General features: G+C 34.7%; 1 protein-coding gene across 1 annotated transcript; it reads left to right on the top strand.

The window, feature by feature from the left end:
- Positions 1–15,169: 15,169 nt before the first annotated feature.
- On the top strand, positions 15,170–27,457 carry LOC105287202 (sodium- and chloride-dependent glycine transporter 2). The gene is made up of 10 exons (XM_026970563.1): positions 15,170–15,816; positions 16,908–17,076; positions 17,287–17,565; positions 20,000–20,204; positions 20,341–20,534; positions 20,747–20,927; positions 22,418–22,655; positions 23,610–23,948; positions 25,215–25,370; positions 27,014–27,457. The coding sequence occupies exons 1-10, from the start codon at positions 15,790–15,792 to the stop codon at positions 27,131–27,133; spliced, it is 1,908 nt and encodes a 635-aa protein (XP_026826364.1). The 5' UTR covers positions 15,170–15,789; the 3' UTR covers positions 27,134–27,457.
- The last annotated feature ends 168 nt before the right edge of the window (positions 27,458–27,625 follow it).

A 27,625-nucleotide genomic window follows, 5' to 3' on the forward strand; every position in this document is an offset into this window, starting at 1 on the left:
TTATTTATTAAAAAATTTTTTTCTTTTTCCGAGGAGTTCTGAGATGTTTATATTATTAATTGGCATAGTGCCTAGAGTTCTCTGCTATTGAAAATACCGTAAACTCAGAAATGAAAAAGTTCTACCCTTAGAAATTTTTTCTTTTTCCGAGCAGTTCTGAATTGTTGATATCATTATTTTTTATATTGCTTAGAGTTCTCTGTTATTGAAAATACCATAAACTCGGAAATGAAAAAGTTCTAGCCCGTAGCCCTATTCTAAAAAAGGCGTTAAAGGTGTTATTTATTTCATCATGTTTCATCAATACAAATTTGACAGAATTGACAGCTGCCGTTCTCAGAACTCAGAACTTCTCGGAAAAGAAAACAATTTCTACGGGCTAGAACGTTTTCATTTCTGAGTTTACGGTATTTTCAATAGCAGAGAACTCTAGGCAATATAAAAAATAATGATATCATCAACTCAGAACTCCTCTGAGAAGAAAAAAATTTTAAACTCGAGAACTTTTTCATTTCTGAATTTACGGTATTTTCAATAGCAGAGAACTCTAGGCAATATAATAAATAATGATATCATCAACTCAGAACTTCTCGGAAAAGAAAAAATTTCTACGGGCTAGAACTTTTTCATTTCCGAGTTTACGGTATTTTCAATAGCAATAATAGTAATATAAATATAACATAAGATATTTTTAATATTATAAAACAGTGCCGAGATTTAGTTGCACATTTCGGACCGATTTCGTTGTCAACTCCCACTGTTCCCCTCTTGCCGCGCGTATCTTACAAGTAACACTACCCAAGTGTCACACGCCGATTTTGATAAGCTTTGAATATGTTGTTGTCTAGGTCAAAATATGAGATACATATTTTTTTATATCGGCCCGTTTTGCCATTAAGGGGGTGAAACACCCTCTTGAAAAAAATCGGGTTTTATATTTCTTAGCGAATACCGTCGAAACAATAAAACATATAAGAAAAAGTTTCAAGTAAAAGTTTTATGGATTCTAATGTACTTTATAACAGTGCAATCAGATTCATAAGAAATGTTAGTATATATGCAATTATAGAGAAAAAAACAAACAAATTTAGAAATATTGATAAAAATAAAAAAAGTAAAATTTTCTTGTCAGCTCTACGTTGACCATTTCTGGGTCCGGCAGAGGGCGAGAACCTGACTTATTTTGTTAATTAAAAGTAATCCCCCGACTTCATTGTTATCTCTGTGCGAAAAAACTGTTGCCAGGAGTAACTAGCGTATTAAATACGAGAATACGGACGGGGCGCGTATGTAGCAATATAGAGGTACACTTTTAGCTTATTTTTGAAAAATGCGTTTTCAGAATATGACCTTATCATATATGGTTGAATTGTCGTTAAATATGCTTGAAGTTTTGCTGAAAGATAAATTTTAAATTTTTCAAAAATTGTGGAGGGGGAAAGGAATTTTGAAAAATATGACATTTTCGAAAAATCTGATTGCACTGTTATAAAGTACATTAGAATCCATAAAACTTTTACTTGAAACTTTTTCTTATATGTTTTATTGTTTCGACGGTATTCGCTAAGAAATATAAAACCCGATTTTTTTCAAGAGGGTGTTTCACCCCCTTAATGGCAAAACGGGCCGATATAAAAAAATATGTATCTCATATTTTGACCTAGACAACAACATATTCAAAGCTTATCAAAATCGGCGTGTGACACTTGGGTAGTGTTACTTGTTAGCAACGAGGTGCCGAACGCTAATAATTTAACGGCATGTATCTTGTTTATTAGCGTCCGGCACCTCGTTTCTAAGATACGCGCGGCAAGAGGGGAACAGTGGGAGTTGACAACGAAATCGGCCCGAAATGTGCAACTAAATCCCGGCACTGTTATAAAACATAAATAATAAATTTAATGTTACATATTACAATAATATTTTTTGTGCGTACTATTTAATCTACTAGCACACAGGCACGCGCTACAAATAAAATAAAAAATAAAAATAATATAATAAATAAAATTGTCAATATAACCGCACTGACAGCCACTATGACATTCTGACATTCGCAACACGAAGTTCAAGTCACACGAAGTTCGAGTCAAGCGAGAGAACCAATCAGCGTCACGATAAAGAGGCCTTAATATTCGATAAAAAAGAACTTCACGAACCCAGATAGCCAAACCTGCACGAACAAATTCTGAGCAGTGTCTGCAGTAAATTTTTGATGTCAGAAAGGCAACAGAGTTTATACAGAAGTTGCTCTTTCAGATGATGTTATCAAACTGTTATCAGAAATGCAATAGTGTCTGCTGACAGGCAATGTGAGCAGATTGGCAGCAGAAACCGAGCAGAATCTGCAGCTTTTGACACAATTCAAATTTAAACAGATAGGAATATGCGGTTTCGCTCCGCACCGCTATGCGGTGCACGCGTCGAGTTCTTACTCGACGTTAAGATTTAGCCTGACAGTTATATAAGTTAATATACGCGCCTTGGCACGATAATATTAATTTTTCTGAAAATTTTTGTACTTGCGGCACAGAGGCCCCCATGGACAACGTCCACGCACACCGCAAGCAGTCTGAAGTTCGAAAGCAAAATTCGGACTTCAGATTAGAATAAATTAACAATAAGAGAGAGATTATGCAACGAACTGTCAGAAAAACACATCAAGCCAAATGTACTTTAATTTAACCATATTGCTCACATTGTTTTTACTGGATATTTATTTCATTCTTATTATTGTGTATTTCTTTTCAATTTTGCATTTCTTTCCCATTAAAAATAAAGAAAAATAGCAATTTAAATAGCAGTATGGATTAGGTCATTTTAACAGCTGATTATGTACAGAATCTGCTCAATTTCTGCTGCCAAACTGCTCTCAAGTTATGTGCGCAGGCTCTGCTCTCAATCTGCTGACAATCTGCTACCAGGTTATGTGTACAGACTCTGCGCGATTTCTGCTGCCAATCTGCTCACATTACCTGTCCAGCAGGCTCTGTCGGCAGAACCCGAGCTTAATGCGGACACAGATGGCTACGGTTTTGGTTTGGGATTCTGATCGAATTGGTTACCAATCTGCGGGCATGTTGGTATCATTTTGCTATCTGGGAAGTTAACACGCCTTTTTTAGAATAGGAGATAACAGAAGAAATTATTAACTGATTTTAATGAAACAAAAACCAAATTAAAGAGCATGAAAAAATAAAAGTTATGTGTTTTTGCTTTTTTTGAAAAAACCAAAATAAAGGGGTAAATCACCCCCTAAAATGAAATTGTCTTTTTGTATTGAAATAATTTCATTCGCTATTTTAAAATGTTTTTTTATGTTAAATAATGAAGTTTACATGTCCGACTTTTCATGTACCCTTGTTGAGAGGGGGTAAAGTACCCTTCCCACAAGGAATAATTGTGACGACGAGTAGGTGACGAAAGTCTATTCACATTTTTATCTATAGTCTGATCTATCTATCTAAAAACTAAAGCTAAAGCAGAATACTATTATTTTTTTGTGTATTTTTTGGTTTTTAATATTTTTTTATTTTAAACTGTAAATTGTTTTCATTGTTTTTTAATACCTTTTTCCACTCATTTATTGCTCGCGTTTCGTTTATGTATATTTGTTATTGTTTATAATCTTTACAGCAATGATATTCAAAAAAAGACTCATGGAGTGCCCAAATTCGAGGCAATTTGAAACAATACACAAATTATCAAAAACTATATTTTAGGTTTTTCGAAAAAAGCAAAAACACGTAACTTTTATTTTTTCATGCTCTTTAATTTGGTTTTTGTTTCATTAAAATCAGTTAATAATTTCTTCTGTTATATTAAAAAAACTATAAAAATAAACCTTTTTGGGGAGTGTTTTACCTCTCGTAACAATGATGTATGGAAAGTCGAATATGTAAATTTCACTATTTAACTTAAGAAATATTTTGCAATTAGTTTCATGTTGATCGGTGCATTGTTTCTATGCGAAACACCATAACGACTCCCTAATATCCTCAATTATGGGGGTCGATTTCACCCCTTTAATGTTGACCATTGCCGATAAGAAAAAATACGTGTCTATTATTTTTGCCTCCTCTACAAGTGTACAAAGTTTCATTGAAATCGGCAAGTCACACAAAGGTAGGTTTACTTGTAAGTAAAAAATTTAAAAAAGTGAAGTCTAAGTCATTTGCGGTTTTAAAAAACACATTTTCTTATATATGCTATTCATAAAATTTTACAATCATAGAAAACATTTACGTCATAAAAGCAAGTATAAGTACATATTTTATGAAATATTTTGTTTCATAATGAAAAAATATTTTTTAATACACCTAAATGCAAAAGTCTAAATATCTCAAAACGAAAAATATGTGACTTAGACCACTTTCATAATCACCGGCACATTTAACATATTTCTTTTATGATTCATGATCGAAATATCATTACGACAGTGCACCTTATGTAAAATATTAATAGTGCATGCAAGTATTGTAGTCCTTTTTCTTCATTGTATTACAACAATTGTTTTCTTTAATTAAAATAAAATTAATATTAAATTAATTAATTAATTAAAATTAAATTTGCGTTTTCGTGTACGGTTTTAAAATTTTTACATTAAAATCTTTAGAACATTATAGAACATGATAAGATGATATGTATATATTGGGTTGTAACAAAAATTTGTAGCGTCTTTTAATGCAATTTTCCAAGACAAAATTATTATACATATGTTTAAATATTATATTTATTCAATTACATATGCGTCATTTTGTTCCACTACCGTTTGCTATCTTTGCGGTATGATTTCGATCTTTTCAAATAATCTCTTTTTCATAAAAATAATTAAATAACGCTACTCTTGTTACAACCTGATATTATGTCTCACATTTTATAAACATAAAAAAATAAAATTTTTTACGTTTATTGAAATATGTACAACTTATTGTGAGATAATTATAATGCAGGCATGTAGGTTGTTAACCAACCATTTTAGTTTCACAACCTAGTCACTTCACTTTATCTAATTTTAGAGTTTTAAAATGACATAAGTGCTGATTATAAATGCTGATATAATGAAAATAAGCGTTGCTCATTAGGGGACAAAGAAACGTAAAACCTAAGAAAAGGTTCGAAAAGACTAAAGATTTTGAAGACTAAAAATATTTTTTTCGAAATTTGGGAAAGTTCAAATAGCTCCGTTAGCTCCTATCTTGCGGATTACTAGTTCCTTTTTAGTTTTAGATAGTAGCTCCGGAATAGTTGGTCCCTCGCGGAATTATTATTATAATATTTTTTTACTAAAATTTCTTCTTTTCTGATGCCGAAAATATATAAATATCTAAAGCAAGTACTATCGGATAGCATCGGACGTAAAAGATGTTATTAACAATTTTTGTAAAAATCTTTTTTCTAAAAATGTAAAAAGTATACTAAGGTCCAATTTTAGTCTAAAATTATTTTTTTCTCTCTTTGATTTACTTTTACTTTTAACTTTAAAGTTATCCGACTAGCTTTGTATTCAAATATTTGGTTATTGCACGTGTTAGGGTAAGGTTGCCACTATTGGACCGTTGCCTTCATTAAACCACTAAGGTATTTCCTAAGGAAAACTAAAACGTCGGCAAAAGAAAGAGATAGAACGCACGTGCACGTGTCCCCCCGCTATCCCTCTCACGCTCAGTTTCATGGCGGCCGCTATTTTGCAGAGTGACACGTGGCAGTAGGTTTTAGTATGTTTTAAATACCAAAAAAAATAAAAATTGTGAAATAACCACTCAGATATGTACTAATCGTGATTTTATCTTATTTTGAATGTTCCCTCATGAAAGTATATTGATTTGAGTTGTTACTACATCGTTTAGTTAAATGTTCAGATCTAATCTCAAAATAAAAAATCGTCATCGTAAAATTTATACCTAATTGCTATGATTGAACCACCTAGCGGTTACTATAATTGATAGATGCTGATTGCGTGTTGATTTTAAAGCTTAATCAATGTCATTTCAAATCACATTCTTAGTTTCACTTTATTACTTATAGTTTCAAATTACTAGACATTCAAAAAAGTGGTCCAATAGTGGCAACCTTACCCTACATTTATTAAACATTAAACAATTAAATTATAATAAATTATTATAATTATAAAAATAGCAAGATATAATTACTCACAAAAAATATTTTATTCTTAAGTTTATATGAATTATATGAGTTATTTGAGAAATTTACCTTATTTAAGTAAAATAAATATATTTATAACTATCTAAATTGTAATATTTTTAATTTTTTTCTGATATTTAATAAATTGTCGTGAGCGCATGCAAATAGCTCTGCGGGCACACGGTTAAGAATCCCTTTACATTTATTATAAATATTTGGCTTATATATATATATATATATAGATTAGTCCTAATGTCCCAAGGGCCGCCGAATGGTGCCAATGGTCCTATGGCCCATTGGTCCCTATTGTCCTATGGCCCATTGTTCTAATGGTCCTATGGCCCATTGTCCCAATGGTCCTATGTCCTAATGTCCTAAACTCAGGTAAAAGCAAGTGAAACTAAACTTATAGTTTAATGTACAACTTACATATTCCTGCACTCAATTATCTTTGTAAGTTGTATATATTTTGCAATAGCTGTGAAAACTGCACATTTGAAAACAAGTAAAATAAAATAAAAATTAAAAATAAAAATATATTAAAAATTTAATATATATAAGAAGAAACGTACATGCATTTCAAATATGTAAAGTAAATGTCCCAATGATTGAACTAATAAGAAAACACGATCAAATTTACATTTTTATTAATAAATAATCAATGGAAGTACTAAGAAGACTAACGTTTATATGAAACTTTAGTTTTTCAGGTATCGGAAAATAATAGAAAATAAAATAATTAATAAATGTAGATTATAATTTTAATGAAATATTAAATAATGTCATTTGTATCAATAATTGAACTGAGAAACAAATTATGCTCTAATTACCGAATAAGATAGACCCAATAATTGAATGCGTTTAGGACATTAGGACATAGGACCATTGGGACCAATGGGCCATAGGACAATTGGACCAATGGGCTATAGGACCATAGGGACCATTGGGCCATAGGACCATTGGGCCATAGGACCATTGGGACGGCCATTGGGCCATAGGACCATTGGGACGGCCATTGGGACATTAGGACATAGAATAATTGAATAATAATATTAAAAATTGCATGTATATGTGTAATTTTCAAAAATAACTCGAAACTATAGACACTATATCTTATTCAAGATGGTAAGAAATTAAATAAAAATGTGACTGTCCTTGTAATATTCAAAATGATAATTTTTTTCGGAGATTTACAGTCAAATTATATCTTTTTACAATTTACTTCCATAAAAAGAAATGTTAGATATTCTTTTAAATATATAATTTTGTCTCATTTATTGATAAGCATCTTAATAAACACAAATATATTATTAATTATTCAATTATTGGTACATGTTCAATTACTAGGACGTTTACCTTATAGATATTGAAACCAAAATTTTTTTATTGATAAAAACCATTAGGTATAAGCTTATTTGGCTGAGTATATAATAAACATTATTTCAGGCACTTGAAATCTAAATTTTCTTCTTCAAAATAGTTTACTGTTTATATAAGAGATATTTACAACAATTTCAAATACGTGTGGAGATTGCACGATCAGAGAGCGTGGAGCGTTTAGAAGTCTCCACTCAATAACCTGCATGCAAAAATTATATCTATTTTTTTTTCTAAAATGTGAATGAAAGAGAACATTAAAGTAATATTGATCCTGTTTTTAAAGATTTTTTAATTGAAAAATAGGGTATGTTTTCGGCAAAAAAATCAGAAAAAAGGATCATCCATTATGATCATCTATTCCGGCTTACTCAATTTGTTAAACAATCAGATAGTTGTATTAGTATTTAAAAAGTATCTAGGTATAAAAAATCAACTATGAATACCGCTCTTAATCTCTTTTTGCACTTAAAATATATATTGAATTTAATCAATTGGAGTAGATAAACCGAATGAGCAACGCTTATTACGAGCAAACGTTGGTGCGTGACATGAAAAATTATAAAGCAATTGTGAGCAATTAATAAAATAACATGCGACGAACCTGTCGAGGAGGATGTGTGGGATGAGTGCGCTCCTTTCCGTCCTTTTCGCAGGAAGATTGGAAATTAGCACCAGTGCCACCTCGTACTGAGCAAGGCAGCTCACTACTTTCCTTTACACTTATTCTTTCTTTTACACTTATCAAAAATTGTCTATATTGTCACAGATAAGTGTCTATCGGTTAGAATAAGCACTGTAGTTTCGTATTAATTGTTTATTTATGGCACTGGGTATTTGCACATTAATCGCATATGCAAAACGTCACTCGGACCTCGATCGCGGAAGCGATTTCGTGATCAGCAACGCCTGAGAGATGCGAGCTTCTGAACCGATCTTCTTTCGTACTCACGAATTAAACGCACAAGAGAATTATAAACGATAACACTTCTGCGGATACTCGTGACTTCGAACTGACCGTTCTCGACTCGCGCTCGGTCTGAAGGTTCGGTCCCTTCTGAACTTCGTAGGACTCTCGCTGGTTTCCTTTGCCAAACGGGGATAAGACCGGCCCATAGCCGCGTACGTGTGCTCTCAGCGCTGCGCTGATTGGTTCATCGCTTGTGTGCGTTATCCCCTCTACTCGTGCTGCTGCGGGGCCCGCAGTGCGCAGAGACCTGAAACTGGTATCTCTGCGCGCGCAGTGGTCCCATGACCCATTGGTCCCAATGGTCCTATGTCCTAAACTCAGGTAAAAGCAAGTGGAACTAAACTTATGGTTTAGGGGAGACCGGGGCTCGTTGGCACCATTTTGATAATTTCGTCATTCGACTCTTTAAACAACTAATTATAATAATGAAACTGTACTAATATGATAGAGCAAACCTTTCTCTACATTTCCACGCCAGAAACGATCCTGTATACTGCATAGTTTTTTTGTAATGAGTGAGATACGAACGTATTGCATTGTAGCCAGCTTGCCCCGATAGTGGGGTAAATTGACATACATCACGGTATAAGTTGGCTATGCGTCGATAATTACAATTACAATTAGATTTGAGGTTACATTATTATTATATACACGCATAGAATTGTTCTAGCAGTCTCATATTATCCATATATAAAGTTATTAGGTTGGCAAATAAGTTCGTTCGGTTTTTGCTTCGGTGCAACTTCTTTCCAATTCACTCTTGTTTTTCTCGACACTATCGCGCAACTTCAGAGTGCATTTGAAAGTACATGTTTCACATAACCTTTCTGTAAATTTAGGTTTGACTAACATCAATATTGTGTGTGCTGCGTAGCTGTAAAAATGGAAGGAAATAACGTGCATTATCGTCATATTTTGCTCTATTATTTCAAGAAGAGCAAACGAGCTGCAAAGGCTAATAAAAAGATATGCCGTGTTTATGGAGATGATGCCTTAACAGAACGCGTATGTCAAAAGTGGTTCGCCAAATTCCGTTCTGGAGATTTTGACGTCAATGATGCGCCTCGCTCCGGTCGCCCGATCAAGATTGATTCAAGTAATGTCAAAGCTATCATCGATAAAAATCCATCCCAATCGGTGCGAGAGATTGCTACAGTACTTAATATGTCTCATACAAGCGTAGAAAACAATTTGCGCCAACTGGGATACGTTTCTCGGCTCAATGTGTGGGTGCCGCATGAATTAACCGAGGCCAACTTGGCCACTCGCATATCCATCTGCGATTTGCTGCGGAAACGTCAAGAAAACGATCCATTTTTGAAGCGGTTAGTGACAGGAGATGAAAAATGGGTCGTCTATGAGAATGTAACGCGGAAAAGATCATGGGGACACAGCAGCGAGCCACCACAAACAACCTGGAAGGCAGGATTGCATCCGAAGAAGATCATGCTCTCCGTATGGTGGGATTTCAAAGGTGTCATTTACTACGAGCTGTTACCGTCAAGCAAAACGATTGATTCAACCACATACTGCTCGCAGTTAACAAAATTTGACCAAGCACTCCGCAAAAAACGTCCAGAATTGATAATCGAAAAGGTGTTGTCTTCCACCACGATAACGCCAGACCTCACACATCATTGACAACTCGGAACAAATTACTCAGTCTTGGCTGGGATGTTTTGCCTCATCCTGCGTATTCACCGGACCTGGCCCCTTCCGATTATCATTTATTCCGGTCGTTGCAGAACTCTTTGAACGGAAAATTCTTCAAGGATGAAGAGAACGTCAAAAGACACCTGGATTGGTTTTTCGCCGATAAGCCTCAGATGTTTTACGAACGCGGCATAATGAAGTTGGTGGAAAGATGGCAAGAAGTCATCAATAACAATGGTCAATATATAATTGATTAAAATTTATTTTGTGTATAAAAAAAATTGTATTTTATTCCACCTTAAAAAACCGAACCAACTTATTTGCCAACCCAATACTTACAACCCATACAGCACAGAAGCTTGCACCAACATTGCAGCAACGTTGCAAATTGCAATGCAACAGTACAAAGACATTGCAGAGATATATATCCGCAAAATACCAGCACACTTGTAGCAACATGACATTAATATTTCGGAAACATTGCACAATCAAAATTTGTAATTAATTAATATTAATAATTCATTTTATAAAAACATTGGAGTCTTTCTATCCTAACGAGATTCGTCCAAATCTATTCGACCAATGATGTGTGTGATGACCAGAATCTGAGCTCGGTAATATGCGCATGCGGCGTTTGTCTCTTTCGACTATCTAAAGAACATGGTGGTTGTACGACGCGAGCATCATTCTAAAAGAAAGTAGTTACGTAAAAGGAAAAGATAAGTACTTTTTTATAATATTATGTCTAATTATAGCACTTGTGTACTGTTAAAATCTCGTATCTATTAATTATAATAGAGAATCACTCTATTTGCCTATCTCACGGTTTATATCACTATAACCTCAAAATTATGGAAATTCGTTAGAAAACTGCATATTAATAGTTGTAATATTTTTAATAACTTTTTCTGTTATAGAAGCTGTTCGTGAAATACACAATCATGCCACTGATGCAGAAATTGCTGAATGCATTTCCAAGTGGCTTGCTCAAGCTCCGGTTAGGATTGAGAGATCAAAGTGTGTCATTTTACATATAATTCTATACATACTTGCAGTATGTATATTTTTATGTAATTTTATGCTAATATATGAATTTTAATTCCTATTTTATTTTTACAAGCAACATACAAACAAAAACGAAGAAGATTCAATTATTTAATTAAAGGAAAAATATTTTAACATAATTAAAGGAAAAATAATATCTCAAGAAGAGGAGTTTTAAGTTTTTTTTTTATAAAGAACAGTTACTTTTTTTATAACAAAAATAGAGAAAATGTTAATTTCATTTTTTATTACTATTGTTATATTATATATAATTGTCTATTTATGTTAATAAATAAAAATATTTAAAATATATAATAATGAATAATTATAATTATTGCAAATTCATTACATTGCAATATTATTATGACGTTTCGTTGCAATGTTCCGAAAAGCGGACATTTTCACATTCCTGCAATCCCATAGCAATGCTGCAGAAACATTTCGCAGTGAATTTGCAATGTTGCTACGTTGCGGTGGAAGATTCCTGCAATATATATGCAATCTTTGCGTGCTGTATGGGAATTAATCTTCTATGTATCACTTTTATGTATCACTTCTAAATACTATAGCAATCGTAGGATCGTAGGTATGTTCTCACTTCTCACACAGCAACAATACATAAACGTACCTAACCTAATGCTATGCTAATGCTATGAGCCAACATACCCCATAAAATTTGAGCCAACGTACCCCAGCTCTACATACATTTGATTTAAATCATTTTATTATAAATAATTATTGTCATTATTCAAAATAACATGTGCTGACAGTAACAGAAACATTTCTTTTAACTAATAATGCGATACTTAGATTTATTCTCTCAAGCTAAAGAATATTAATACGAAAGTTTGAAATGCTCAAAAATTTACTTGGCTGCTCTTGAATCAAAATGTTCCTTGTTTTTATTATAATACTTTTTTTATTTAAATGAAACTTTGAGAAAAGTATCTACGTTATGAAAGAATTATTTTGAAGTAACTTTCTTATAGTTTTTTTGCCACAAATACATTAATTGAACGCAATGCCAACTTGCCTCTTGTGCCAACGAGCCCCGGTCTCCCCTAATGTACAACTTACGTGTCACCATTGTTCTCGGTACCGAAATCAGTTCCAAAGGCGCAGAATACCCTGTATATTGAAACCAAAACCAAAGCATATTTGAAAAAAATAAAATAAAATAAAAATTTAAAATAAAATTTTTTAAATTAATATATATATAGGTATATTAAATGCAGAACATCTACAAACATAAAAAATAAAAAAAAACTGAAAAAGGGACTTTTGCTTCACCTTTACGTGGTGATTCCTGGGTACTACAAAGAAGGCAAAAAATTCTAAATTTAGTTACTGCGGCCCGCAGTATAAGCACAAATTTTACATTTGGCTCGCCAAAAAATCTAATTGCGTATTCCTGTCCTATGGATGTATGACTTTATGACATAAATGATTGTATAGCACAGTGGAAACAAGCAGAGAAACGTATAAGACGAATAATTTGGAAAATCCAAATAGTTCATTAGGTAAGTCCTAGCTTTCGGGATTTCCAGTTTCTTGTCTTTGTCTTGGCTTTCGGAATTTCCAGTTTCTTGTTTTTGTCTTGGCTTTCGGGATTTCCAGTTTCTTGTCTTTGTCATGACTTTTCCTTCTCTGTACTTCCAAATTGTTGTAGAAATGTTAGAACTATTTTGTAGCAATGGAATCACAGTCAATATTTAAGAAAAATAATTTACTCGAATTAAAACTTTCAAACGAGTTCATATTCAGATTAAAAACTTTGTAGATTTCGATCTATGCATATATATATATATATATATATATATATAAAATATATGCATATAATATTATATTATTGTATTACATTCTTTGTCAGATAAATTATTATTACAGCATTTCTTCTATACTTTCCTGGGTCTCAATTATATCATTCGTATTCAATATTTCGTATTAGTCGATCGTGGCTGTTTCATCCTGCTTACAATAATTTTAAAATGCCTGGTAGACTTAAGTCTACCAGGCATTTTATTAATATTTTTTCCTATTCTTTGCGTGATATTACTGATCTTGAATGTATACTTTACTATAATAGACTGTACAGATTAGAAACATTCACGGTGAATCGAAGAAATCGAAATGACACGATGCCTAGTATTTTCCTGGTGCAAGATAGTCCTGTAATTTATAAAGTTTGTGCATCTTTCTCTCTTTTTCTTTCTTTCTCTCTCTATCTCTCTCTTTTCCTCTCTTTGTGTCAATTCAGATCTTTATAAACGATAACTTTGGACTTGCATTTGCGTTTCGACTAGAATCGAAGCTCCGTGTGTGTCACTCCAAGAACAAGTTTGCAAATCGTCTCCTTTATCGCCGCACTCCGTGGAACAGATTTGCTCGCCTTTCCATCCAAGAATCGTTCTCCCTTTATCGCTCCTGCATACACGATTGGGCGATAGGCGAGATCATTCCTTTTCCGGTTCTGCCGAATAAAACTGTTTTTTTTCTTATTGACATTTTTGTGACAAAACGTCCGTCCATTTTTAATGGAGTTGTTTTAGTTTATCCTAAGTTTATCATGAACTGCAATGCATAATGAAAAAATTACCATTAAAAAATAGATATATGACTTATTATAGGATAATTTTTACGTGACATTTTCTTGATGCATTTTCAAGATTTTGTTAAATTTTAGTATCGTATATATCGGACATACAAAATATCAATGCAATATGCTTGTGTCTGATAATCATAACAATAAACCTTCTCTCAAGCGATCTATTTTCTAAAGCCTTCAGAACAAGATACGACAAGAATACCTAAGTTTCTAATAATTAAATTTATCGTATATACCAGGCCTGTTCCCGGTTTGCACTTTTCGGCCGATTTTGTCTGTTACCATCTTCACTCCTTTTGCTTTTTTGCAAACCGGGGACAGGCCTCCCATACAGCACCGATTAATACAGAAAGCTTTCAGGAAGGTTTTAAAATCATTTCAAGATTTCACATTTCATATGCAACATTTCTGAAAGGATTCCGCAATATGTCATATGAAATATTGCAACAGAAATGTTTCTAAAACCTACCACATGCAATAAATTTGAAAAATGTGAATATTGTAAAAAGTAAAATTATATATATATATATATATACCTAGATCAAGTATTCGATCTTTAATGAAGCTAACCAGTTGACAAAAAAATGCATTATCTTCACGTATCCTTTTTTTCTTTCAAATATAAGTGTTGGTTGAACAGAGAATTATATATCTATATAATTCTTTCCTTTTAATCAACTATTTGGAGGAAAAAAAGGAAAATATATAACATAAGAATGGCTCTTTGTCAATGTGCCAACAATTCACGCTTTTTAAAGGGAAACTTGGTGAATACTTGATTTAGCTATGTATGTGTATATCTATATATCTTATATACATATATAGATATATATGCATATCTATATACATCTTATATATATTACGTATTTTTTTCATTAAGCATATTTCAGAAATCATATTTATTATATTAATTAGATTGCAAATATTAAATAAAAACGTACAATAAAAATAATAAATACATTTTATATATAATTTTTATTATAACTTTTTAGTATTTGCAATCTTCTGAATACTCGTATAATAAATTTAAATATAATTTCTGAAGTATTTTCAATTTATTTTAATAAGAGCTTTGTAATTTGTGTGCAACATCATAGGAAAGTTTCAAAATTTTTTCAATTAACCTTTAGTAATATATCAAAAAGATTTCAGCTATTTTAATAATCTTTCGGCAATATTTCAGAAAGGTTGCAGATTGATCTATACCTTTCAGCAACCTTTCTATAAGGTTTTGAATGCAAATGTCGCGGACATTTTGCTATTCCGGAGTTGTCTCATAACTGTTGCAGAAACATTTTGCAATGTTTATGAGATGCTTTCATCTGTCAGATGAAATACTTCTGAAATATTTCTGAAATGTTTTCGTGCTGTATGGGTTGGTACATACAATCAGCGAAAGGGAGACAAGAGTGAAGAAATTTGAAGAATCTTAGCCATAAATCAAATTTCGAATTCTTTTGGTGCTAGCCTTTTCCTCGCTTAAGGGAATCCTGGAGTTGTTTGGTTTACCATGAACTTTATTCCAATTCTTTTTGGCTGCATAGAACAACAACAAATCCTAGGTTTTCTTTTTTTTAAGTTTCCTTTGGACGTCAGCTCTCAGCAGATAAAAAAGAATAATAATAAAGAAAAGCCACCTACGATCCTCGAATTTTCCATAATCGACGTTTGTAGAAGCGCGCGTTATCTAGAAATCTGATGACACCGTTTTATCCTTATCTGCTTTTCTGTGAGCAATTATGCGATGATACACTGTTGTAGGGATTTCAATAAAGCTTCGAACGTTGTACCGCGTGGTGTGATCCATTGTATTTCTGTGTGTTAAAACTGATCGAGTGGAACCGGAAATTATTTTTCGATAATGATACTTGTTCGAATTAGCTATCTAGCTATCTGCCGTTACATATTATTATAAGCGTCTGGACACGTCGACGCCGCGACAGTCATTAGCGGAGTTTCGTAGTAGTCTCAAATCCGACACCAGCCTGTCGCTGTCATCATGACGAATTCCAGAAGAACGTCGCAGGTCAGTAAATTAGTGGAAAATAATGTAAGCGTAGTGTAATTACATTAGTCACGATTGTCGAACTTGAAATTTGAAAGAAAGAAACTTATGTACTTGGTCGCGTCGCTTATCACCTGGACAGCTATCTGCGCAGCGTAAATATCTGTCGACACGTCTTATTGGGACATATGCACTTTGTTCGCCGAGTTATAATTACTATCGACTGTGACTTGAGATGCAAGTGTATTTCTTATTTCTGTTTCTGTTTCTAAAGTGTCTGCGAATTATACCGGATTATGTCAGTATGTATTTATAGATTTTTAGGTTCGTAGAGACTTTTCGTAGAGACGGTACGATTGTATGGATTAGCTCGAAAATTAACTTTCCACTTTCTTTTTGCAAAAGATATATCTATAAATCTATAAATCTATAAATCTCGGGAATGATTAGCAGAGTAGGATAAAAGACGAACAAAAATGTTCTCCGTGTCACATATATAAGATTTAGAGTGTATTGTCGCAACATATATTCGTCCCGGTTTTTAGAGTTTTTAAATAAATAATATATTTATAAAAATGCTAAAAAAATGAATATATGTTACAATCCAAGATTTATCATACGTTAAAGAACGTTATTGTGTTTTCCTTACGCGCGTTCGCAACGTACAAAGATTAATAACGCGTGAAAAAAATATTTTAATCATTCCGCATTGACGTTAAAACCGTTTAACATTTTATCGTATTTTTCGTTTAATGTGTAACAGCTCCAGATACGAATCTTCGCTAATCTTCGCGCAATCTTACTTTTAATCTCCTCTTACAGAACGGCCAGATTAAATATTTTCCGCGTTAAACTTGAGAGATAAATTCGGCCGATTCAAGCATGCCTCTAATCTCGTTACGGAGCCATGGGAGCCTCGACGTACAATAGTATTGGCGCGCGCGTGCACGTGCACTCCGATATTTCTCTCCGACGATTCATGCATGCGTCGGAATGACGTAGCGTCAAATCTTGACTTGACTTGACTTGACGATAATTTATATGATGCGAATATAAACGCGGCGCTCCTCTGCCTCTCCCCTCCGCCCCTTCTACGTGCATGTTATTGGCAGGCGAGGAGGGTTTCTCTCGGAGTTGGCGGGGCCTTGGTGGAACGTCCAGCTGAGCCGGAGCGAGGCAGCTGGTCCAACCAGATCGAGTTTGTTCTATCCTGCATCGGATACGCTGTCGGCATCGGCAACGTCTGGCGGTTCCCTCTTTTCATATATCGCAATGGCGGCGGTACGTACGTACGCACGTGAAGTGAACGTGGCCCTCCGTTTTTAACGCGACGATACTTTTTGTTGAATTTGCATGCGTGGACGCGTTGTCGACGCATGTTGCCACGTTTCCAATAATAATAATAAAATAAAAATTTTAACGAGAAACTTTTAATGGCGATACAAAATGTTTTGTACACTGTGAGAGTAAAGCTGTGTATATTTATTGCAGGAGCCTTTTTAATACCATTCATATGTATGTTAATTACAATGGGCCTGCCGATATTCTTCCTCGAACTCTGTATAGGCCAATATACTGGGTTGGGACCTATAAAAGCTTTTAGTCGCATGGCACCGGGTTTTCACGGTCTCGGTTATTGTACCTTGGTGGTGATTCTGTTCGTGCTGATATACTACATGATAATAGTCACATGGACTTTATTCTATACTTTCGCTTCCTTCTCCAAAAAACTCGCCTGGGCGTACTGCGATAACAGTTTCAACACGGAGAGTACGTAAAACAACAGACTAATATGATAAATATTGAACTTTCGTGGTTGCACTTAATTTCAGCAAAAAGTTTATGAAATTTTGGTGTGTGAGAGAGATCGCAGTTTTAATTAAATTCATTATATATAAGGGTAGTAGAACGCACTTTTTGTGTAAAACGGGAGGCGAATTTATAATAATTTGCTAGGAGCATGCAAAGATGAATTTATTTCTTTTTATTTATTTGATTCGAGAAAGTTATTTAATTGCAAAAGATTATATCTAATTTTTAATCATAAATAGCTTTGCACAGTAAGTATAGTAAAGATATTTTCAGCAAAGATACAGAAATAGAAAAAATATGTACATATACTTACATAACTTTTATTTCTTTTATTTATTATATTATTTTCCAATAATTACTCTGTAAAAGATAGTACTTATGCTTGCATTTCGGAAAGCGTTTACATTAAGCATTGAAATAACTCAACCGCATATATCTCACCGAGTTATTTATTAGATGTAATTGTTTGCATTAATAAAGCATGCTACTTGCTACAGATTCTGAAAGATGCAAAAGTCTAATAGCTTCAATACGTATTGGAATACGGATGACTATCTCTATTCGTGTATTATAAACAACTTAAAATTTCATTTTTATTATATTTGTTTCTATGAATATGAAAGTGAATCGTCAACTGTCAGAAAGTATAAAATAGGACATTAGGACATAAATAGGACCATTAGGACAAAGTACAAAATAGGATTAGTGGGACTAATGAACCATAGGACCTTGGGCCCAATGGGCCATAGGACATTTACTTTACATATTTGAAATGCATGTACGTTTCTTCTTATATATATTAAATTTTTAATATATTTTTATTTTTAATTTTTATTTTATTTTACTTGTTTTCAAATGTGCAGTTTTCACAGCTATTGCAAAATATATACAACTTACAAAGATAATTGAGTGCAGGAATATGTAAGTTGTACATTAAACTATAAGTTTAGTTTCACTTGCTTTTACCTGAGTTTAGGACATTAGGACATAGGACCATTGGGACAATGGGCCATAGGACCATTAGAACAATGGGCCATAGGACAATAGGGACCAATGGGCCATAGGACCATTGGCACCATTCGGCGGCCATTGGGACATTAGGACTAATCTATATATATATATATATATAAGCCAAATATTTATAATAAATGTAAAGGGATTCTTAACCGTGTGCCCGCAGAGCTATTTGCATGCGCTCACGACAATTTATTAAATATCAGAAAAAAATTAAAAATATTACAATTTAGATAGTTATAAATATATTTATTTTACTTAAATAAGGTAAATTTCTCAAATAACTCATATAATTCATATAAACTTAAGAATAAAATATTTTTTGTGAGTAATTATATCTTGCTATTTTTATAATTATAATAATTTATTATAATTTAATTGTTTAATGTTTAATAAATGTAGGGTAAGGTTGCCACTATTGGACCACTTTTTTTGAATGTCTAGTAATTTGAAACTATAAGTAATAAAGTGAAACTAAGAATGTGATTTGAAATGACATTGATTAAGCTTTAAAATCAACACGCAATCAGCATCTATCAATTATAGTAACCGCTAGGTGGTTCAATCATAGCAATTAGGTATAAATTTTACGATGACGATTTTTTATTTTGAGATTAGATCTGAACATTTAACTAAACGATGTAGTAACAACTCAAATCAATATACTTTCATGAGGGAACATTCAAAATAAGATAAAATCACGATTAGTACATATCTGAGTGGTTATTTCACAATTTTTATTTTTTTTGGTATTTAAAACATACTAAAACCTACTGCCACGTGTCACTCTGCAAAATAGCGGCCGCCATGAAACTGAGCGTGAGAGGGATAGCGGGGGGACACGTGCACGTGCGTTCTATCTCTTTCTTTTGACGACCGTCGTTTTAGTTTTCAAAATACCTTAGTGGTTTAATGAAGGCAACGGTTCAATGGTGGCAACCTTACCCTAAAGGTTTCTAAAATATATGAAATATACAATAACATAAAAAACATATAATATATAATAACATAAAAAACAGCAGAAGTATAAGAACCTTTTAGAACTTTCCATGACATATTGTGTAACATATTGTATATTATACAATGCAGTTAAATCCTGGGTAGTCACCATGTTGAATTATGACGTCAAAAGCGAGAAATGACATTCTGAGAATTGCTTAGTTTTCGGAGTATTTTACAAGTACTCCGAAATACTACAAGTGATCTGTAGTGTTTTTTAATCAAAATATCTTTTTATTAGAAAACGCACGAATATTTAAAAACAAGAATTCTCAGCGTGTCATTTCTTGTGATCACCCAGGAGCTTCAAATTCTTTTCTATTTATTATATCCTTTCCTGACACTTAAGTGCATCTAATGATAATATCCTTACGGGAAGATTGTTACAGTGGCCTCGAAGATGTGAAATGTAAGGAAATTTCTGAGTGGAATATGTTTTATAATAGAAGCTGCATCGCTATCCAAGACTTTTGTAATAAATACGGTTACGATGATCATAACAGTACCCACTGTTTTCGGGCTGACGAGGTCAAACCTTTCGCTGAAATATATAATAGAACATTGTCGTCCGAGGAATATTTCAGGTATGTTTTTATTGTCAGCGCTGTATTGTGTCGGAGGATCGGTAACGAACCTTTCGCCGCTGTTCAGCGTTAAGGCAGAGGAAAAGTGTTCAAGATTGCGCCTGCAATGCATGTAATTGTCGATCGCGCGATCCAGAGATTACGTACTTGGTTTACGCGGTGCTACATGGGAAAACTTCGGAAGTATACGATGGGAATTGTTTGGCTGTCTCACTCTGGCCTGGGCCGTCTGCTTCGTCTGTCTGGTCCGCGGTATTCAAACCATCGGCAAAGTCGTCTATTTTACCGCGCTCTTCCCTTACTTCGTTCTCGTAGCTCTGTTAATAAGAGGTAAGACGCTAAAACAGAGACGAAAAATGTTTCCTTCAGAGATTTTACTTTAGATCTTTTTAAATATTTTATATTTTCATTGAGAATATTTAAAAACATTATTTTAATGAATTTAAAGTGGATGAAACGATTGATGATACCTCGTGCGATAATAACATTGCAGCATGTGAGATCAATTAATTTTAGTGATTGAGGAAAATTTATTGATACAGGTGTTACATTGGAGGGTGCCGAAGAAGGCATCAAATGGTTCATTTACCCAAAGTTTGAGACACTACAGGGCGCTAACGTGTGGGCGGATGCTGCATCGCAGATCTTTTATTCACTCGGCATCGCCTGCGGGTCTTTGGTCACTCTCGCGAGTTACAGCAACTTCAGCAACAATTGCCACAGGTACGTCTGTATTAAAATTATATTTATTCTTTCGTTACGTTTGAGGTAGACGCGGAGTCTTATGGCGGTAAACAATGTCTACTATATCCTCGTGTTGGTAGCACAACGCTTTGAAACACGAGGAAAAACTACGTAATAATTAATTACTAACCATTAATTATTTACTTCAAGTTTTACAAACGACAGGCAATTTTAAACAACTTTGAGAATAAATACAGAGTGACAAAAGAATGATACTGTTTTTTATTTAACAATATACTTCCTTTATAGCAACATTTCTTTTGAATCAACTGAACAGAATAGCAAAGAAAAATTTTGATGAGAACACAAAATAGCTTTCCCGTAGCTTTCTCTTTACAACGTATCTGCAGTCGTGGAAAATACTGAAATATTCTGAAATTGTAGGTAATTCAGTGTTTCTTGGAAGCGCTTATTATCATGTTAGATTCTGAACCTCGTCGCATTTGTAGAAGTGATAGTTATGACATAGCCTGAGACACACAAGCTATGTGTCGTGTCCGTAGGGCGTTCGAGGGTTTAACTTTCATCTAACATTTTTCTACATTGGCTCTAAACTAATAGAAAGAAAATATATTTACGAATGTAGAATGCTTTATAGAAGTAAGAGAAAAACTGAAATAATTCTTGAAAATCGGAATGTAATAATTTACCGCGAGGCGAGTAATTTAATTAATCACACTGACTAAGCACTCCGAGTGCCTATTAATCTTCACGATTCATCGTTTGGGGACGTCTCAGTTGCTTTATGACACAGCGATCGTTGTATATTTTATTTTAGTTCGAGACTTGACGACGTCGTTTCGGTGATGGAAGATAGCCGGGTATCATCGCAAGCAGCCGGTGTAATTTCGAGACTAACGCGAATATAAGGTATAATAATAATGAGCTCGTGTAGCTGAAAGTAATTGTCGTAAAGAATGAAATATCGCACAACAATTCCATTAACAATAACAAAATATGATATCGAACAATTTTTTAAATGTTGGTTTGCTTTTGTGTTTTCTTAAAAATGCTAATGTAGGACGTGACACTTTCGAATAGCACCGGATAATTTTTAATACTACAAAATAGATACACAGTCTCTCTTTAAATATAGGCAGAATTTGTGGTAAGACTATGTAGAAGCTTGTGATATTTTATCCTTCTCTCTCGATAAGCAGAAAATCTTATATGTAGGGAGTGTAAGAGAATTGGGGGATAAAACTTTAGGATTGGGGGATCGGGAAAACAAAAAAAGATTCGATACAGATATGGGTTAATCGAATTTTTCTGATGAAAACATTTCCTTCAAAACAGTACGTGCTAATACGAATATTTTTTATTCTGATGTAAAAAGCTGGTAAAATTGAACCATTGTTTAGTAAACTTCATGATCATTTAGTAAACTACATGAATTTGATAACACTTTTTGTTTGATAATACAATTCTGCATCGTTCGATAATTTGATTTTTGATTTGTCTGCTTTCAGAGACGCTATTTTTGTCACTCTGACGAATTTATTCACATCCGTTTTCGCCGGCTTTGTCATATTCTCCGTGCTTGGATTCTTGGCCCAGCGGATGCAAGTGCCGATCGACAAGGTGGTCCAGAGCGCGGAGGGATTAGCTTTTATCGTTTATCCGGAGGCGGTGGCGCGCATGCCGCTGCCGAATCTCTGGGCTGTTCTATTCTTCTTTATGCTCTTCATACTCGGTCTCGGCAGTCAAGTGAGTACGCCAACGATTCGCGCGAGCTTTATCGCGGAATTTGATCTTACGAGCGAGCGAGCGAGGATCTTGCAAGAGAAGACTACAACAGTTATTATCTTCATTTCCGAGATAAACCAAGAGAACGTTTCACTTCTCTAGCCGTTCCTCGTCACTTATAACGATGAGAAAAATAATTATTAGTTTGTCGAGGAGGTGAAGGGAGAGGGAGGGGAGGGGCGTGGGGAGTAGAACGAGGTGAAGGGCGGATGAGAAATGTGAATTTTAATTTTCCTCGGCGTAACGAGAAACATCGTCACTCTAATTACGTTTATTCCAACGAGTTGCATATTCGCAAGACGGTCCCGACAGAGTCTTTTCCGGTTGATTAAAATATTTTGACCGCGCCGCGTACAGCAAATGAAGCGATACGGTATTACAGTAAATATACATATACGTATATAGTAATCATACATATATAGTTTTTACGACACTTCCGGTGAAATGTTATCTAATCTGGGCATTTAATCTAATCTAAACATAACGATACGTACTTTAATTATATGATATAATTTAAACATAACAATATCTGTATTCTTACGTCAATCGATCAAGGAGATTCCGGTATTATACTAAACATACATGTACATATATATTTTTCACGACAGTTCCGGTGAAATGTTATCTAATCAAATTCAGGCATTTACTTAATCTAATCTAAACATAACGATTACGTATAATTTAATTGTATGATTTAATTTAAACATAACGATATCTATATTTTTACATCAATCAACTAAGTAGATCCCGGGCTCGTACCAAACCTCTTACAACCGTGCACACCGTCAACTATCACGGTACTGTGTACCCATTATAAGAATAAGGAAATGAGAAAAAAGATGAGAAAGAGAACGACAGTGCACGCGGAGGTATCGTTGAAGGAAGAAAACGCGGTCGTTACTTTTTATGATATAGTTTGCAGGCGTGCAAGCGATAAACACCGCTATACTGGACAGGCGTCCGGATTTGCGAAAATACGAGGGTTTCGTGATATTGGGTATATGCGTCGTCTGCTGGCTCCTAGCGATTCCGATGGTATTCGACGGCGGTATCTACCTGTTCAAACTGATGGACTGGCATACTGCCTCCTGGGCGATCCTATTGATCGGTTTTGCAGAGGTCATTGTGGCTTCCTGGTTCTACGGATGCAACAGATTTTTGGGTAATCTGGCTGAAATGAAAATGGGCTTCGGTTCAATCCTTTATAAATATTGGTGGGTCAGCTGGGTTATTCTCGCTCCAGTCACTTGCCTGGTAAGTCTTAACTGTCATGGTGTCTTATTCGTTACATTGCCTTTAGATTATATAAAATTCGGAAATTGAAATTGAAAGTTCGTCGCGGATATTGAAATTATCTGAAACGATCTATAAAATGTTTCTGTCGTTATTGTTCGATCTTTGTGTTAAAACTTTGCAGTCTCTTGCGTGGCCATTGTTTTTGAAATCAATTATTCCAATTCTTATCTTTACACGCTCGCAAATGAATTACGTTAGCGATTTAAACTTTAACAATATAATGGCTGAATAGTACAATCGGCGGTAGGAACGACACGAAGACGTAGTATAATGATGCTTTATCCCGTCACGGTAAGGAACTCACGTTTATTGACTGTAAACTTCGTAGAAAGTTCAGCGACACACTGAGAGAGAATATACCGTAAATTAGTTCCAGCCATCGCATGGAGACAATAAATCCAATTTATGTGAAAGTAATAAAACTTGAGTCTTAGATCACCGATTATTAAAGAAGTCCGCCGTCGAAGAGAGAATAATTTATATTACTATAATGATAAAATAATACAATAACAAATTGTATAATAGGCGCAATCAACTTCATTTCATTCGAAAAAAAAATTCTGGATAAAATGTAAGAGAGATATAGTATGCTCAAGATTTTATCGTAAACAGTTCCGCGATTGTAGTATACAAGATTAGAATTTTATTTCTCCTGAGATAATCGTATTCTACATGCTTTTAAAGCATAAAATACGATCTCATATTTAAGTCACGAAATCGCTTTTTGCCGATGAAAAATATGTGAGTGCATTAATTCAGCAGAAAAGAGATAAAGAACTTATCGAACGTATCAGATAAGAAATCTGTAATTTTTATAAATCAGGAATGCGATACGATTGTACCGATGTTTTCTGTCTGATTCTATTGAACTTTTTTCAAGCAGAGTTATCAGCTTCATACTTGCCAAGCTCGCCATTCGATTCTCCGCATTCACGTCCCTAGAAGGCAAAGCGTAATATATTACCCGCGACCAAAACTGCTTAATTAATCTGGCTGCCTGTCGAGGCGTGCCGAGCGAATTTTTATTTATAACGGTTGAATTTCGTCCAGGCCATTTCCCAGGACGGTGGCCTGGAAAAGTTAGTTTTGATTAAAAATTCGAAATCTCCCTTAATTGATAATTGTAGTACGCTCCCGCACATGTGCCGTACTCGTGGCCGAAATCCCACGACTCCGCAGTGCGAGAAACGGCCAATCAACCACGCTTCGCTTTTTTGTCCGCAGGGAGTCTTTGGATATCAACTAGATCAAACCGACTTTCGGGGGAGTTACGGCACGTATACGTTTCCTATCTGGGCGAGCATAATTGGTATTGGAATTGGATTGGCGACGTTGCTGCCGTTCCCGGTCTTCTTCGTTCTACAATGGTGGAAAGCGGAGGTGAGTCAGTTGCCCTCGGATGAAAGGTCTAAAGTTTCTGTCAGTCTGCAAATATGTAATCAGTACTTTACTTGAAGACTTAAAAGCCATTTTCTCGTTCATTTACCGGGTTGTTCCATGTAAAATGGATCTGCAAAATTTAGACTACGTAAATAAGTCACGAAAAGTTTTTATCGTTACTTGAATATCAAGACCGAGTATATTACATCATTTCACATAATTTGATATAAAATAAATAAAACTTAGTAGTATCAACGTTTTGTTGAGTAATGCAGATATAATGCACCATGATGAGTTGCAATTAATTTCTTTTTCTTGTCAGACAAATTTATCGAATCAATACGAGGGTGTTATTTTTTGTCTAAAGCTTATTTCTCGATAATCAGAAAATTCTTTCTTATCTAATGACTCATGAGTCGACGGTCTTGGAAATGGAAAATTGTTGTATTGGGAGAAACGTGCTGCGATGCCACCATTAATCTTGCCTGATGAGAAAGTAGAGAGAGACGGTTGTAAAATCTCTAGATATCCCGATAGTTTTGATCAACTTGTCTCATTTCCTGCAAGATCGATTAATCAAACGTAAATAAAAACTTTCGTCATTACGTATAGTGCATCCGGTTTGCGTATTATGTGCAATAAAGTAAAGCCGAAGGCGGGAAAATTACGATTTCGCGCCCAGATTGTTAACGTCGTTACGTCGCGTTATTTTCGCCGTTTTGATTAGGGTGAGACTTTTTCGAAAGCTGCGTGTCGTTCTCGACGCAATGACGGTTACAGGCCGATTTAGAAGTTGCTTTGGCCCGCGCCGTAAAATCAGGGGAAACTCCGGAAACGTCTTAATACAACTTTTTTCACGGTCCGTAGGTAATCGTACTTTGAAACGAAAAGTTTCTGCGGGAACCCGCCACTCTCCATCGCTCCGAATACAGGGCCGCCGCGAGCTCTGTGCAAATTTTATGACGAACAATGGGGAACGAGCAGGAAGAGACTTATAACATTAACAGAAGTAGAAAAATGAACGAACCTTCAAAATAATGTTATTGTGATCGAACTCCTCTTATCACGTTGACGACGTAAGAACTATGTGCAAGAACTTTTTCGAACAGATGATACATATCGCATAAATATGTTTATTTAATTCAGGACATTTTGAAGTAAGTGCAAATTAAATGCGAAATCTTCATTCAAATTTTCTCACGTTTCCAGTTTCACATCTCGAGATATCAATTTTCAATTTTTAAAAAATATTAGTTTTTTAAAGGGTGAGGGCGCATGAGAGGAAAAATAAATTTTCACACAGAGGCATCTTACGTGTCAGCGGCGGCCCTGACCGGATCGCACCTATTTCTACGGAGAGAGAGGGTGAAAGAGGGTAAAAGAGAAGGGTGAAAAAGGAAGGGCAGAGGGGCAGACAGGTCTTCCTTGACCGTTTCCGCTTTCTGTTAGCCGATAAATTTAACATTACTCTTATCTCCATTTCTCTTTGTTTTCGGCCGTTCCGCGCACACTTCGAAGTACTTTGTGCGGTTCTGTGCGAAGAGATATGACCTCGTGAGAACGTGAACGGCGTCGGCGGCACGTATCTCCCATCGTTATCGGATTCGCAACAATTTAATTTGTGCGCTTTTAATTGTTCGCAGAGCTTTTTGAGTCTTTTCCGTCCGTCGCCATTATGGGGACCAGTTAAGAAGACAGATGTCCAAGACAATGACAGTGTCAGTGTCAGCACCGCGGTGGTCAATCCGGCGTTCGCTTCTTAGGAAAAAGTATAAATTGAACGTTCCTGTACAGATAAAATCTAAGATTTGAAGGAAGTCCTGAAACACACAGGGTGATTTCCAATACAGCTGTGGGCAGATAATTTCAGTTTAGCACGTAAAAATACCTAGAAAAAGCTTATATATCCGTGGATTGATTGCTCACTTGCAGTGAATATTCAAATTCACCATTTTATAATTAAACAAGTCTTAACAATGACACACTTTTCTCGAAAGATCTATATTCATAGGACAAGAAGTGTAACAGAACATTGCATTATTGTAATAAAATGAATAAATTGTGCGAGTTACCTCGGCTAGATTTAACGTCAGTTACCAATCACTTTGTACACGAAACACACGAGATTTTCCAGATTATATTTTCGTTATTGTCGTGAGTCCTGCATGGACACGCGTCAGACCACGACCGGACTCGGCTGGAACAAGCTCACCTCTCTCGCTACAAATGCGGGCATAATGGAATTATATGGATCC

This window comes from Ooceraea biroi, chromosome 6 (assembly GCF_003672135.1).
Source record: "Ooceraea biroi isolate clonal line C1 chromosome 6, Obir_v5.4, whole genome shotgun sequence".
NCBI classification, from domain to species: Eukaryota; Metazoa; Arthropoda; class Insecta; order Hymenoptera; family Formicidae; genus Ooceraea; species Ooceraea biroi.

Excerpts from the sequence above, each read along its gene's own strand:
- LOC105287202 (XM_026970563.1), top strand. The coding sequence starts at position 15,790 with ATGACGAATTCCAGAAGAACGTCGCAG. Across the intron at positions 20,928-22,417 it reads TTCAGCAACAATTGCCACAG|AGACGCTATTTTTGTCACTC; the intron begins GTACGTCTGTAT and ends GTCTGCTTTCAG. Across the intron at positions 25,371-27,013 it reads TACAATGGTGGAAAGCGGAG|AGCTTTTTGAGTCTTTTCCG; the intron begins GTGAGTCAGTTG and ends AATTGTTCGCAG.